Source organism: Megascapheus bottae, chromosome 6 (genome assembly GCF_031878675.1).
Source record: "Megascapheus bottae isolate mThoBot1 chromosome 6, mThoBot2.hap1, whole genome shotgun sequence".
NCBI lineage: Eukaryota > Metazoa > Chordata > Mammalia > Rodentia > Geomyidae > Megascapheus > Megascapheus bottae.
In genome coordinates this window covers 14863571-14879826 of record NC_143514.1, presented here as the reverse complement: position 1 = coordinate 14879826, position 16256 = coordinate 14863571, and the positions used below count along the sequence as shown (strand labels likewise).

At 36.3% G+C, this 16256-nt stretch overlaps 1 protein-coding gene across 3 annotated transcripts in view; it reads right to left on the bottom strand.

Annotated features, from left to right (window-relative positions):
* Positions 1-14950, bottom strand: part of Rnpc3 (RNA binding region (RNP1, RRM) containing 3) — a 32916-nt gene extending 17966 nt beyond the window's left edge. For all 3 annotated transcript variants that reach the window (XR_016535913.1, XM_090334283.1, XM_090334284.1), the window contains exons 1-8: positions 14691-14950; positions 12959-13006; positions 8087-8205; positions 6941-7024; positions 6123-6234; positions 5425-5493; positions 3927-4069; positions 1214-1339 (exon numbers count right to left, since the gene is read on the bottom strand). Coding sequence is in view for 2 of the 3 variants with exons in the window: in XM_090334283.1 (XP_090190409.1) it covers positions 1214-1339; positions 3927-4069; positions 5425-5493; positions 6123-6234; positions 6941-7024; positions 8087-8205; positions 12959-13006; positions 14691-14882 (893 nt within the window). In the remaining variant the exon portion in view is untranslated. The remainder of the gene's footprint in view (positions 1-1213; positions 1340-3926; positions 4070-5424; positions 5494-6122; positions 6235-6940; positions 7025-8086; positions 8206-12958; positions 13007-14690) is intronic.
* Positions 14951-16256: the final 1306 nt, after the last annotated feature.

Sequence of the window (16256 nt, the reverse complement as noted above, 5' to 3'; positions counted from 1 at the left end):
CAGCTCAAGGCTAGGACTTTAACATTTTGAGCCAGTGAGTTTTCTGGTGATTAACTGGAGATAAGAATTTCATGGACTTCCATGCCTGGGTTGGATTAGATTTGAACTGTGATCCTCAGATCTCAGCCTCTGGAGCAGCTACTATTACAGGCATGAGCCACTAGCAACTAGCTAACAGTAACCATGTTAACTTCTGTTTATTTTTACTCTTTTAATGTGATCACTGGAAAATTCAGGGTAGCCTACTATACTTTTTTTGGTTGATTAGCACTGCTGTAGGGATGAAAAGGATGGCAGTGTAAAGTCAGATGGAGTTGAGGTATCACACTATTTCTATAACAAATGAAATAAAGCCTGGTGGAAGTAGATCACACCTATTATCCCAGCTACTCAGAAGTCGTGAGATCTTATTGTCAAGTTTTGGATCCAGCCAAAACAGACAAATCTGAAAGATATTTTTATCTCTAATTAACCAGAAATAATCTACAACTGAAAATGTGGCTCAGATGTTTGTAAAAGCCAGTTATGGGCAGAAAAGCTAAGTAAGTGAGGTCTGAAAACATGAGAAAAGGTATTAATTTTTGAAAAGTAATGCACCTTCTATCTGGCGAATATAATGTAACCCTTTTATTAATTACAATAAAAATATATATAAAAAAAGAAAGTGAAGTCTGGTGTTCAAATGTAGTATGGCAACATAAAAGCAAAACAAAAAACAAAAAAGTGAATTAAAATTCAGTTATCCTAAAATGGGGAAAATAAAAAGTAATTTAGATAAACTCATTACTTGATTTACTAAGAATTAACATAACAATATAAAATGAAGGGAGGAAAATTTTAATGTATGGGTTATGAAATATTATGAATACTTAGGAATCTGGCAAATAAGAAGCCAGTTAAACTAATATTAAAAACATGAGTAAGACCGGGGCCCAGAGTTTGGCCTAGTGGTAGAGTGCCTGCCTCGCATGCACGAAGATCCAGGTTCGATTCCTCAGTACCACATACATAGAAAAAGCCAGAAGTGGTGCGGTGGCTCAGGGTAGAACACTAGCCTTGAGGAAAGTCCAAGGACAATGCTCAGGCCCTGAACTCAAACCCAGGACTGGCAAAAAAAAAAAAAAAAAAAAAAAGAGTAAGAAACAATGTAAGTTTAAAAAGTAAGACACATATATACAGACAACCTTCATTTCATAATTCTAACCAAAATTACCTGTGTGAGGCAAGTGACGGTGTGTTCAACATATCCTTTATCTTTCGCCTTTTTCTCACGTGACGTTGCTTGGTTGTTTGGGGTCTTTTAGGCTGAAGATTTGCTAGTTCCATTAATTTAGTCATTCTATATTTAACATAAGAAACATAAGATTTCCTTATCTAGAATTTAATTAACATTGACTCTGCTGAGCTTCAGTTTATATTTGGGTATTTAAAATAAATTATAGCATAATTTACTTAATTGAAACTTATTAATGAAATACATCTCCTAAGTCATAAATATGAATATGAAATGTATTTATATGGAACAAGGAAAATTTCTAAGCTATCAACAACCAATTTCATAAAAGCTCATACATTCAAAAAAATTAAGCACTTAATTAAAATTTTCTCTGGTTTTTTTCTACAAACATTATTCAATGCTCAAATGAAATGGGTAGACTTTATGTTAAACAAATGAACAAAGATGTATAATCAGTCAATACATATATATATATATATATTTTTTTTTTTTTGCCAGTCCTGGGCCTTGAACTCAGGGCCTGGGCATTGTCCTTAGGCTTTCTCGAGGCTAGAGCTCTACCATTTGAGCCATAGTACCATTTTCAGCTTTTTTCTATGTATGTGATACCTAGGAATTGTGCATGCTAGGCAAGCACTCTACCACTAGGCCAAATTCCTGACCCAATACAAGTAATTTTAACGCACTTTCCCAAACCAATAGTCAAATGACTTTAGTGAGAGCCAACTGTTCTGGTTAAAACCATTTTATGCATAACTTCAACAAATAAATCATTAAAATAAAAAGGTAACTACTATTTGAAGACTAAGTTTTCAATTATTATGCTCTGAAATAGCTCATAAGGATCAGTAAGTGTTTTTTATGTAGTATTTTTCAATTAAGAATATCAACAGCCAGGCTCTGGTGGCTCACATCACCACTAGCTACTGAGGAGCTGAAATCTGAGGATCAAGGTACTAAGCTAGCATAGGTAGCAAGCAGTTTTTATTTTACTGTTATTTCTTTTTAAGTTTTATAAGTTTCCAGGAGACAAAGAGAGAAGCAAGTGTGGGGAGCCGGAGCGGCCGCCATTACAAGATGGCGCCTGTTCCCTGCCTCGCTCCTTGTAAACAACTTCTTAGTTCTCCTTATTTGGTATGTGAGTGCGGAGCCTTTGCTCGTTCCACTGAGTCTGCCGTATGACGTCAGAGGCCTGACCAATCCCGAGTTTTAAAATGGCCCTGGCAACAGAACAGCCAATGGCAAGAGCCCCGTGTTCCTTGATTGTATATAAGCAGCTGCATTTCCCTGCCCCGGGCCCCTCTGCTTCAGCTCTCCCTTCAATCAAGTTGCTCTTCAATAAAGCGTGATACGAGAAGGATCCTCGGGTGGTGTCCGTTCTTCCCTGCTGGTCAGGGGTGCCGGGCACCGCAAGCAAGTAACCAGCAGTTGATACTACAAAAAGCTTTTTTCTTATTCATTACTTACTATGAAATAATGGTAACATTTCATACCATATCACTAAATAGAAATCAAAATAAAACAAAAACAAACAAAAGTGGATTTTTGTCTGTTCTTAGTTATCATTATGTTTACAAAAACAGGCAATTTCAAAGAGGGTAAGTAATTAAACAAATCCAACATTTTTTTGCTACTTTTTTCAGCAATAAATTTCAATCCAGAATGGCCAACTATATTAAATGATTGTATTGAAGAAATATACTATATCTACTCTCATTTTGTAGTTTTAGCACTACCTACTTTTGACTTTTAACATTTTCCACAAAGAATGAGTATGTATAGAATTACTACTTAGGAAATATTGACTTGGTTAAGAGTAGTATTGCTCTTGATAATTTTTGCCAACCATCTGTATGGGTTCTGACTCATATCAACCAGTCCTTTGAACATATGGCTTCTGCAAAGTTTCCTAAAATTCCTATCATTTGGTGACTAAAGTCTTGGGGGGCAGAGATCAACAAATTGAAGACTAAGGACCAAATCCAGCTGGCTTTTTGGTTGAATATAGCCACATCCACACATTAAGGTATTGACTTTGACTGCTTTGCTACTAGAAGAGGACACTGAGTAATATTTGTACCAGGGACCACCTATCTGAGAAAAACCAAAATATTTACTCTTCATAATTTCACAGAAAATATTTCACAGTTCTGGTACCAAGTCAGGTAAAGATTATATACCAGACATCATTAACAATTCACTATTCTTTTCCAGAATCTTTAAATAATTTATGTAGATTGTTAAGAACAATCAAGAGTAATACATTTAGCTAGGCACCAGTGGCAGATGCCTATAACCCTGGTTACTCAGAAGGCTGACACCTGAGGATTTTGGATTGAAGCTAACCTGCCAAGAAAGCCTGTAAGACTCTTATCTCCAAAAACCACCAAAAAAGCTGGATAAGGAACTGTGGTTCATGTAGCAGAGCACTCACTAGCTTTGGACAAAAACAGAGCTTAGGCGAGGACCACTACCATAATCAACAACAAAAAAATTCTATGCATAGGTCCCCAAATATTCCCTACATTCCTAGTGTTCATTCTCAGAACTTACTTTACAGATATTATATGTTTTAGGTGTTAGATGTATGCCTCCAAATTTAGAGAAATTACATGTAAAATATAAGAAAAAAAAGTGTTTTTTCCAATTCTGATTCTTAGAATCTATTCAGTTATTTATTAGTACAAACCTCTGTCGGTCTTCATTATCACTGCTCTCATATTCTGACTCTACACTAGATAATTCCTCATCCTCATCTGGCAAAGGAGGGTCCTCAGGAGGTCGAGGAGATGTAGGAGGAAGAGGCGCGTGCAATGGCATATAGTCTTCATACTAATTCAAAGAACAACAAAAAAAAATGTTTGCAATGGGTTGTTTAGAAGTAACTTTTATATAAATAGTTGATAGTTGGTACACATCAGCTGAACTACCGTTCTATATAAATACTTCTAATTTCTTGTCAGCTCATGAAATTCTTTTATAAATTCAAGGATCTCTACTATCGCAGACTACTGGCTAATCACAAAATTTGTTTTGTCCTCTTGGAGATCATATGGACTAAATTTGCAAACATCCCTAGCATTTCATCATGTAACTAAGTTGTAGTCAAAGAAATGATACAGAGCTTCCACACATAATCCTTACTCTTTTCCTATCTGTGGACTACTGATGATGCCTGCATTATGTTATGTAGGACATAATTGAAGACAATGTTCTTCTGAGTGACTTAGAACAGAATATCCCTCGGTGCTACTTTGAAATGGCATGAACAAGATACAATACATTGTATTTAAAGACTAAGAACTTAAATTTTGTGTGTTACCAGTAGGTAGTTATAAATAAAAATATGAAGCAAATAGTGCATACTGCAGAAAGGAAGGCAACACGAAAGTAAGTTTTCTTCTATTGGGATGTTAACTTTTAAACATTCTTGCACAATAAATTTTACTAAACATATTACTAATCTTACGTGTCATAAAAAAATATTAGTATTAAAACTACAATAGGGCTGGGAATTTGGCCTAGTGGTTAAAGTGCTTGCCTAGCATGTACGAAGACGCGGGTTCGATTCCTCGGTACCACATATATAGCTCTAGCCTTGAGAAAGTCCAAGGACAGTACTCAGACCCTGAGCTCAAGCCCAGGACTGGCAAAAAAATAAATAAATAAATAAAACTACAATAATCAATTTTATGTAATTTAATTAATCATATGTAATTAAAGAAGTAATGGAAAATGTTTGGTCTGTACAATCAATGCATTTTTCAATTATCTGGCTCTCTTCCACTTTCAGTTCTCAGCTATATTATTAGTATCACATTTACTTTACGCTCGTTCTTTATTTTCAATGAATATTAGTGGTTCTTAGAATACTTGTGCAAGCTGGGCACGCCTGTACCCCTAGCTATTCAGGAGGCTGAAATCTGAGGCTAAAGGTTCAAAGCCAGCCCAGGCACAAAGGGACCTGAGACTATTAACTCTAATTAATCTCTAGAAAATGGGATGTGGGACTTGGCTCAAGGGTAGAGCTGTAGCCTTGAGCTGAAGAGTTGAGGAATAGCGCCTAGGCCAACTTCAAGCTCCAAGACCCACAAAACCCCCCCCAAAAAACAACAACAAAAAAATTGTACAACTGACCACTGAGCAAGCGCAATTTTGGCTCTTGAAAATTCTGAAATTTCTCTTACCATGGGGGGTCGTGCAGTAATTGGTCCAAAAGGTGTAGGTAAATTCATTTTATTCATGAGATGAAGGACCTTAAGAGGGTAAACAGTTAAAATTACACAATATTAAAATGATGTACTGACTAACATCTTAGGTTGTGGTAATACAAGTGATTAATTTACTTCAAAGGAAGGTCACCTCTTTCCTTTTTAATCTCAAGACCAGTTGAAACCAAGGCAATGGTATATCTTAGAATGTTAGCTTTCCTTAAACATTAATCAATTCTACAAGTACAATTATTCACATTAGTAAGAATTACTAAGTCTCACATCATGCAATGTGAAACTTACTGAAAGTATTCATATAACATTGCTCCTGTGTGGGTTATGAAACAGTACAATAGAAGAAGACCCGTCTATATTTCATACTTCAAAGTAACTTACTGCTAAAAAATTCACCCTTTTGCTTTAGGAGTCTATTACGTCCTGTCTTTTCCTTTAAAAGTATCTGTATTCTAAAGTAACACAAAATTACCACAACACACTCAATATTACCTTCTCTTTAGTAATATCCGTTAGTAATACAGCCTATGAATATCTTCATTTGAGAGTACTGTAATATTTCATTACACTTATAACTAAGTATTGTGTACTGTCGGGAATTTTTCTGATTCATAATAGCACAAGAATCAGCATGAAAACATATAACTTTTTCAACATACCTGTACATAGAACTTAGGCACACTTGCCAAAGCATTTACAATATTTGCTAGAATCGTACTTGAAGGTGGTGGGTACATATACTTGAGGCATGAATTTAAAGGAAAAGTCAATCTACAAAAAAAAAAAAAATGCTTAAATGCCCAAAATATTTTAGTATATTACAACAATGCAATATTACAATAAGTTACTCTACATTTTTTCCTTTTTGAACTAGAAAGTTTGAAGTTACAGAAAATATTTAGCTTCAATTATTAAATTAATAAAACATTTTAATATCTTAATGTTATCAGTCATATTTATTTTAGTTACCTGGAATAACACAACATATTTTAGCTATCTTATTCTTTCTAAAATTTAATTAGTCTTTAAAGACAACTTGCCTGCTGATTGCATTAAAAAGAAGGCATGTTTACCAGAGTTTAATTATAGCTGACTGTTTTTGTTTTTTTTTTTTGCCAGTCCTGGGCTTGAGCTCAGGGCCTGAGCACTGTCTTTGGACTTTCTCAAGGCTAGAGCTCTACCACTTGAGCCTCAGCACCACTTCCGGCTTTTTTCTATGTATGTGGTACCGAGGAATCGAACCCAGGTCTTCATGCATGCTAGGCAAGCACTTTAACCACTAGGCCAAACTCTCGGCCCCTATAGCTGACTATTTAATAGATACTTTCTTTTAAAAGAATTCAGTGAGAAACACAGCTCAAAATGTTCACTTTAAAACTACACATAAGATAAATATGAAAATATCCTTAAAGATTTTATATTATAAAAATAATAGAAACAAAACCAGAGTTATAGAAAATAAACAAAAAATTCGAACCCATGGTTTGGTGCAATTCCATTTTCTATTGTTAAAAAGCCAAGCTCTTTCTTTTCTTTATCATCTTCCACAGTGTCATCAGACCTAGAAAATGTAGAATCAAATTGTTCTTATCTTTGGAAAGAGTAAACACTACATCCATAAAAAGACAAAGTATCATTGCAAATATAGCACGATAGTAGTAATTCTATTAATAAAACTTTTCAAGCATCTTTCCAGGAAACACCAGTAAAACTGGATCAAAGTAGAATTGTATTTCAACCTTCAAATGCTTCTTACATTATTATTGTACAATACTCCATTTTTATTTATGTTTCACAGCCAATTTATAATCATGGTATGGTAACAAAAAAGAAAACTAGATTTACAAAACATAATCATATAACTCATTTGTATCATGTATATTTTGTCCAAAGTCGACCCAGACTTTTGTACTTTAATCAAAGTCCTAAATGATGCAACTTGCTGAGGGACAATACTCTAGGACCAACAACTGTAAAGTAACGTTTGTAAAGACCACATAAGAAAAAGATGTAGGTTGCTACAAATACTAGTCTTCAATTTCAAAAGCTTTGTCTATCCATAACCCTTTTTATCTCTATAATAAAAGAAATTTATACTACATGTTGAAGTCTAATACCCAAAATTTAAAACATTTTGAAAGTAGACTTGATGCCATAAAAGTGGCAAACTCCACAACTGACCTTACCTAACAGGTCACAATCAAATTCAAGCATACTAAGTATATCTAAGTTCCTAATCTCATTTACATTTCCAATGAAATGTAAATGAATTTCATATTTAAGCATGAATTATAAACTCAAGGTAGCTTACTATGTATTAAGAAGTATTCAAAAATTTAAAACACTTCTAGATCATTTAAGATAAGGGATAATCAACCTGCCTGTGTTGCCATTTTTTCCTACTTTACAGCATTTATATTAAACAGGTTAAATCAACACTCAAGTATCTCATGCACAATTTGAAGCATAAATGTAAATTTAGGCTTTTTAAAATTAATATAGAAATACATATCCTTATAGTTTCAAACTATTTGATTTGTTAATCTGACAACAAACTAATACATATAAAAGTGCATTTTTTTAAGTATTTTAAGACAGTGGAAAAACCCAAATATCTACATACCTTTTCTTTTTCTCAGTGCTTGAAGTTGGACATGGGGAATGAGCTCGATCTTGTTCTTTTGCAAACTCAACAACTAAAGTATGACCTAAAAGTTTCAGCTGATGGAGTCGTGTCAAGGCCTTCAGTTAGAACAACAGTAAAAATTTAATAATATAAACACTTTACAACTTTTTGACTGTTAATACAATAAACTTTCCTTAGCTGTTTTTTCCCATTTCTAACTTGAATGTATCAGGTCTTTTTACTTATAAAAGCTGGCAAAATAAAAATGTTTAACTCCAACTCTGCAAACTCTGCTAATAAATTTAAACGAAAATGTGCTATGACCCTTCCAACTTGAAACTTTATTTAGACCTGTTTTGAAGTCCAGGAACAGATATTATCACATAGGCTTTATTTGGAGCTTTCTCCCCATGAGTCAAGAACAAATCATTCTTCCAGTTAATCAGAACAAAAATCTTAGAATCACCCTCAATATTTCCTTCACACATCCCATTCAAAACCAAAATATATCCAGGTTCTAATCCCTTATTAGACTTTTCCACTTCTCAGAGTTCACCTCCTTCAGTCTATTTTCAAACCACCAAATTTATTATTTTTACATGTAAGTAGGATCATGTCACTCACTTGCTTAAGGTAATTCTTACTGGCCTCTTGTTTTCTCAGAATAAAATCTGAAGTACTTATTACTAAAACTGACACAATAAGGACTTTATCATTTCTCTAGAGCTCAGATCGATTTCTTTATTTTGTTTGCTCAATGTAGGTGTCTTTCTAGAACATGATAAACATTTTCTGTACCCTAAATTACCCTGTTCTATTGTAGAATGTATTTCTCCCATCAATTTCTTTAGCTAACATCCTTTACCTCCTTCAAATCTCTGCCAAAATATGACCCTAACCATTCAAAGTGCAATCTGACTCCTCTTTACCCAGCAACCCTATACTACCATTTTGTTTTCCACAAAATCATTTATTGTCTTTTAAAATATTAGGCAATTAAGTATATTTTTTATGGTTTGTGTTCCCTTTTAAAAAGCTGTATGAAGATATCTTTGTTCTGTAATGTATGCTAGAACTGTGACTACAATTTAATTGTACCTAATTCTAGAACTCTTCTTTATCAGTGAATCTATAACTACCTAAAATGATGTCATCTATGCTAAATTATTTTTCTCAGAACAGAGGTCACACATTCTCTATTTTTTGGGGGGGAGGGTTTGGTTGTGCAGCTTGAATTCTAGGGTCAGGTTTTGTCCCTGAGCAATTCAACTCAAGGTCACTGCCTTACCCCTGGAGCCACAGCCACTTCCGGTTTTCTAATGGTTAACTGGAGATAAGAGTCTGAAGGGCACCTCTTTAGTGCCCAGGCTGGCTTTGAACTGGGATCCTGAGATCTCGGCCTCCTGAGTAGCTAGGATTATAGGCATGAGCCACCGCACCCACTTCACACATTCTCTTATGTTTAAAGATGGGTAATGCTCCTTTTCTTTTTCTCTTTCAATTTGTTTATTTCAGTATTGAGGACTGGAGGGACTGAAGCCCTGCACTTTTTTTCCCCCTTTCACTTTTATTCTTTTGTATTTGCAATCTTTGCCTGGGAGACATCAAATTTACAATTCTCTCTCTCTCCCTCCCCCTCCCTCCCTCTCTCTCCCCCCACCTCTCTCTTTCATTATGGGGCTTGAACTCAGGGCTTCAGCACTGTCCTTGAGCACTCTACCACTTTGAGCCACAGCTCTGCTTCCACTTTTTGAGTGGTTAATTGGAGATAAGAGTCTCCCAGGGACTTTTCTGCCTGGGTTGGCTTCTAACCAAGATGATCCTCAATCTCAGCCTCTTAAGTAGCTAAGATTACAGGCTTTAGCCACTGGCACTGGGCGCCTTTGTGAGAACTACATTTCACACATAACATCCTAGTGATGTGTCTTGACTATTTCCTTATTCTTTTTTTTTTTTTTTTTGAGGTAATGTATAGAAGGGTCACAGTTACATTCGTCAGATAGTAGGTGCATTACTTTTCACATATTGATACCCTGTCTTATGATTTTTGTCTCCATTTCCCTGCCCCCAACCCCTCCCAATCATATTGTTACTGTATCTGACTTGGTTACCTGGTATATTGCATGCACGCTTATTTGTTTATTTGAAATAGGAAAGGGAAGGGATGAAAACTATTTCCTTACTCTTACAGTGCTATATTTCACCCCTGGCCACAGATGATTGTTCCAGGAGTTAGAGTCTTTCCAAAGACCGTTAGCTGTTGATAAACTCTAAATTATAATTCATTTTAATATATTATTTTATTTATTACTTACACCTATTGTTATTTTGTATTTTTACAGAATCTCATTTTAAATGTAGACATACAACAAATACATATCAAACATCTATATCACGTTTTTCTGCACACATGTATTTTGTTCATGTGTATATATATATACACACACACTATTATTTTTCAAATACATAAAAAGTTATAACATATGAAACATTTTCATTTATGAACTATGCATGGGCTATTATCTTTTGTTGATAAATACCACCTGATTAATTATGACTCAACACAGGGATCTACAATATCTCATATGTGTAATGTCTGGGAACAGAATTCAGATTTTGGATTTTTTTTCAGATAATGGAATATTTATACATAAATGAGGTGCCTAGAACATAATAGTTAAATCTAAACAATATACATGCATTTCTTATATAAGTTTATACACAGTTGAAGATAATCTATTTTTATTGTGCTTTCACTTTGACTGTTCCAGTGTGGTATTTGCTGATATTTGACACTTGTAGAAACATGCCAAAGATCACAATTTTAGATTTTGGAGCATTTCAAATTTAGAACCTTCAATCTATACAAAAAAATTAAGGTATCCCTCCTTGTTATTGATGAGAATTTGAGACATCACCATTGTTTCAATCTTACGTTTCATCACAGGAAGTCTTCTCTTCTTTTTACATCCATAATACACATTCTTTTCTAGTTCTCTTTCTTTTTTTCTTTAACTGCTACCTAGTCTTTTCTCCTGGCTCATCTTCCTTTGAAGAATTAATTCCATTATTGACTGTGACTCAGCTCTAGAACAGTATTTTTAAATGTTCAGTATGCCTATAATCCCAGCTACAACATATACAGATATCAAAAGAATGTATGTTCTAATCCATCAAAGGCAGGAGGAATTCGTCTCAATCAACAGCTGTGTAATGGTTTTTACCTATCATATTTACTACAGTGGGTAAGGTAAAACTGTAAAACTATGATCCAGGGCAACCTAGACAATAAATGAAAAAAAACCCTATCTCAAAAATAAGCAGCACAGCTGTCTACGGGTGACTCCTAGGTACTCAATAGACATAGATCTGATGATCCAGTTTGAATTCCAGGCAGAAAACTCCTCAGTACTCTTACTCCAATTAATCAAGGTTCAGAAGGAGAGCTATGGCTCAAGTGGCAAAGCACTACCTTGATCAAATCTCAAGAACAATGTTTATGTTTTACTGTTATTAAATACTTCTTGGAAGCAATCGAAATTATTTCTCAAAAGTTAACAGATTACATAAGAGCTTCTTATGAAAGCTAATATATCCAAATGTTCCTCACTCCTAATTCTACCTACATAATCTCCATGTATGTATATATATATATATATTCATATATACACATATACATCCATATACATGTGTGTGTATATGTACACACATTTCTCTTGTCTTCTAAGTACATTTTTTAGGGAATTATTTCTGCCTTGGTCTTAAAGTCAGCTTTGTATTTTGTTTTCTTGCTCTAGTACTTTTTTTTTTTCTTTCTTTTTTTTTTTTTTTTTTTTTGCCAGTCCTGGGGTTTGAGCTCAAGGCCTGAGCATTGTCCTTGGGTTTTCATCCAGGTCAGCACTCTACCATTTGAGCCTCAGCACCATTTCCAGCTTTTTTTCTACATGTTCCAAGGAATCAAACCCGGGTCTTTGTGCATGCTAGGCAAGCACTCTACCATTAGGCCAAATTCCCAGCCCCTCCTGTAGTATTTTTCTACATCCACTCCATGATATAAATTTAACCAGATAATTTTCATGTCTGATTATATTTTTAGACAGTTCAAAAGTATCAAATGCCTTTTAAACACTTACCAAACAAAAACTGAATACACTTCTCCACATTTTTCAAATCCTATTTCCATTTCAATCCTTAGCTTCTTCCCTATTTACAACTCCCCCCCCCCCCCATATCTGGTAGCTTTACTTGTCCATAAACACAGGACAATCTTTTCACATTTTCTTCTAAAAATCCAGGTAAACAGAAGTCTAATTCAGTCACCCCATTGGAAAGGATTTCTTGGACATACATATTTTAATACTTAAAAACAGCCAGCTATATAGTGACTCACATCTGTAATCCCAACCACTGGAAAGTAGTAGGTTCAAGGCAGTGGTAAGGAGATTCTGTCTAAAAAGACAATAAAAACAAAAAAGGCTGAGGCATTTTGAACGCAAGTTATGAAAAATTTCCCTGCATGCCCTAATATAATCCTCAGTGCCAAAAAACAAAACAAAAACATCTAAAATATCTTAACTTGTAACTATTACAGATAATTATCCATTTTTTGTCCTTAACAACTTGACATGTTAAATTATATGTGCAGCTAATTTTAATTTGCTTCATAGCTAATCAATTATTCTTATATCCAAACACTGAACAAGCTCTGCCATCGGACAAACCAGTTGAATGTAGCCTGCTGGGCAAATTCTTTTGAATATAAAAGATTTTGTTTAAAAAAAAATACAGTTTAAGAATAACAGTTTTGCACTAAGATTTGTTAAGAAACTGTTCATGATTGTACTAGTTTAAAAAAAAAAAAAAACATACCTTTACAGCTGCCTTTTCATTAGGGAAAGTAGCAAAAGCAGTATGCTTCTGTAATAGAGTTAAAGTACAAATTACTTCCAATATAATCTTTGTTTCTCATAAAATAAAAAAATGTTGACATTTTGCCAGAAGCTATTATGTTCTACATATTCAAATAGTTCAAGTCATCAGCAATTTGAAAACCTCTACTATCTAGAAGGTCAATTTTAAAACATCCATATATAAAGAAGCTCCAATAAGACACTTAATGATCTTAAACTTTTTTGTCCTCAAAGGCAAAGTTGAAATCACTCAAGGTGTGTTTCTTTTGAGTTTTATTTTTGTAATTAGTTTCACCTGAAGTCTATATTTACATGTAAATTACGGACATTTTAAAGTCATGAGGAAAAAAATCTATTACTGAAAACTTCCTATCAGTATTTATAAAAAATGCTTGAGAACATATATCACACAATCATCTAATTTTGAGATGGCCAAATAAACCAATCAGAGATGATGTATATGATAAACTAATCAACACTGGTCTTGTAAATTGGCTGCATATTAGAATCTCTTAGCAGATTTTAAAACGATTGACTTGGACCCAGCACAGATCATCTTGCCAAAAACCACACCAAATTCGGGCATTAAAAAATTTTTTTTGAAAAAAGTATATCCCTAAAAGTGCAACCTTTTTATCTGTTAGATATATTGTTCCCTAAACACTTGTCTGGAAATCGTTAGGAAGATGGACTCTACTCCTCAAATTTGAAAAATAAATCTCAGCTCTAGAGTAATCCCATCTTCAATTACCGCAATTTCCTTCTCTTTCTCTTTTTATTTTTCAGTGCCAAACCTGGGTTTGAACTCAGGGCCTGTACTCTAGGACTTTTGTGTCAAGACTAGGAAACCATAGCTCCCCTTTCAGATTTTTGTTGTTTAACTGGAAATCAATGGCTCACAGACTTTCCTGCCCACACTGGTTTCCAACTGCAATCCTCAGATCTCAACCTTCTGAGCAGCTAGGATCACAGACCTGTGCCACTGGTGCCTGGATTCTTCGTTTTGATCTCTATTTTAAACCGGTTTCTAAATGAACCCAGGATCAAAAAAACAAAACTATAAAAACAAAAACAAAAGTCCACTAGGATATACTTGTAAGAGTACTCTGAACCTAATACAAACATCCCCCAAACTCAAAAAAAAAAAAAAAAAAAAAAAAAAAAGGGATGGGAGATTACCAGGACAGGTTTAAAAACAGACTTATACAGCCAGGCACTGGTGGCTCACGCCTGTAATCCTAACCACCCCCGAGGCTGAAATCTCAGGATGGCGGTTTGAAGCCAGCTGGGACAAGGAAAGTCGCTTAGGAAACTCTTCACTCCAATGAACCACTCAAAAAATTCCAAAGTGGTGTCGTGGTTCCAAGTGGTAGGGTCCTAGCCTTGAGCACTGAGGCTCAGGGACGGCGTCCAGGCCCTCAGGTCAAGCCTCACGACCCAAAGACTCTATATCCACGGGTAACTTTCCACTCTAGCCGTGCTCGACTCCACGCAGCGCGGTGGTGAGATTATACCCAGGCTTTGTTTTTCTTCGGGGAGGGGGCTTGTTTGTTCTCATTTGCATATTAAAGAGCACAGCCGGGGCCTCCCCAGGCCTCTCCCACCCCGCACCCCACCCATCCCGGACTCCAAGCGCCGGCCTCCGTGTCAACCCCCCCACCCCGCCGCTCCCGATGGCTCCGCGCCCTTACCAGTCGGCCCTTATCCGACAGGACCCGCACCGACTGCGCCCCGAAATACTTGAGCAAGTCCTCCTTCTCCTCGGTGGTCAGCTCGGCAGGCAGGTGTCTGACCAGAAGGGTTCGGTCACCCCGGCAGGGAGATAGCGAAGACGAACTCAGACATCCTCTCGAGACAGGCAGCGGCTGCTCGGGGGCCGCCATCTTTCAACCGAAAGGCATAAAATTAAATAAATAAAAACAAAAGCCACAGGGGGCGGAAAAAAGAGAGAGAGAGAGAGAAAGTTACGGGAGGAACCGGGGCCAAGACCACACCCTCCCACTGCGGCGGCGCGGGAAGAATTCCGCCTCGCGCGGAGGATTCTGGGGGAAATAAACAAACACCGCGAGAGTTGCGATCCTCGCGCGAGAATGAGAGGCGCGGTACTCTCAAGTCCGTCGTATGCTGGCGGCGGGAGACGCGCGGTACCTGTCTGCGAGCGTAGGTTAAGAGAATCATCGTGATTCAGGTTTCAGAAAGGTGCTCCAAAGCACTCATTTCTTTGAAAAGAAAAAGTAGCCTCAAAAGGCGCGAAGATTACTTGTGGGGGGGTGGGGGTGGGGAGGAGGGATCTGAAAACTCGCTCACCTGGACCAAAGGCCTCGCACCACTGCGCGTGCGCGAACGAACACTTCACTGGGACTCTGCAGCTTGGGTGGGTTTAGATCCGCCCTGGGGTTTCTAATCCCGCCCTGGAACCGTGAATCTCTTCTGCTGTGGGGATCAGGCATGGATGTGTTCTTATAGTCCGGGAATGGGCAAACTCGAGGGTAGCCAGTCTTGTAGTCATGCGCCTGTTGGATTCTATCTGCTGTCTTAGAATGGAATATATACAGGATAGGGAAATAGCATTAAAAATCCTGTTGTAAAATTTTATTTTTGTAGCAGGTACAGCTTTTTAAAACGTTCAACCTAATGGCTGTATTTTTTAATATCACCTTTAAAAAAAGCCAAAAAATTGAAATATACTAAAGATTTAGGGAAAATGGTTCAGGTAAGAAATGTCAGTAACATAAAAACTTCTTTCTGTAAGATGATAAAGTCCTCTCCCAACATGGAAAACAGTAAAAACACAACTCGGTTTTTAACTCTCATAGACGGGGAAATCTTTCTTCTGTAAAGTTAAACACTATGAGAAACTTTGTTTTTGCAAACACATGACATAGAGTTCCTAATTGCCAGGACAACATTAGGACCTCTGACTTCCATAGCGAAGTCCACAAAACCCACTCTTATGTAACAAACACCTTAAGATCCCAAACTTGCTCCTGATAACTAGGGGCTTCCTCTGATAAGCAGAGGCCCTTTCCAATACACAGGAGACAAAAATAAACAAATAAGCCTTCTGCACTGTCTGGCTCTTGATAGTGCTTGAGCAATCTCAATTTCAGATTACCCAGTCTCTAAAGGGAGTCTGTACATAGCACTGCAATAAATCTGAACATATGCAGATGCATGTTTGTTCCATAAGTTACACCGTCCATCACTGTGTACAAAAGAGTTTCTGCCAAATGAAAGCTAGCCTATACTTCTTCCTG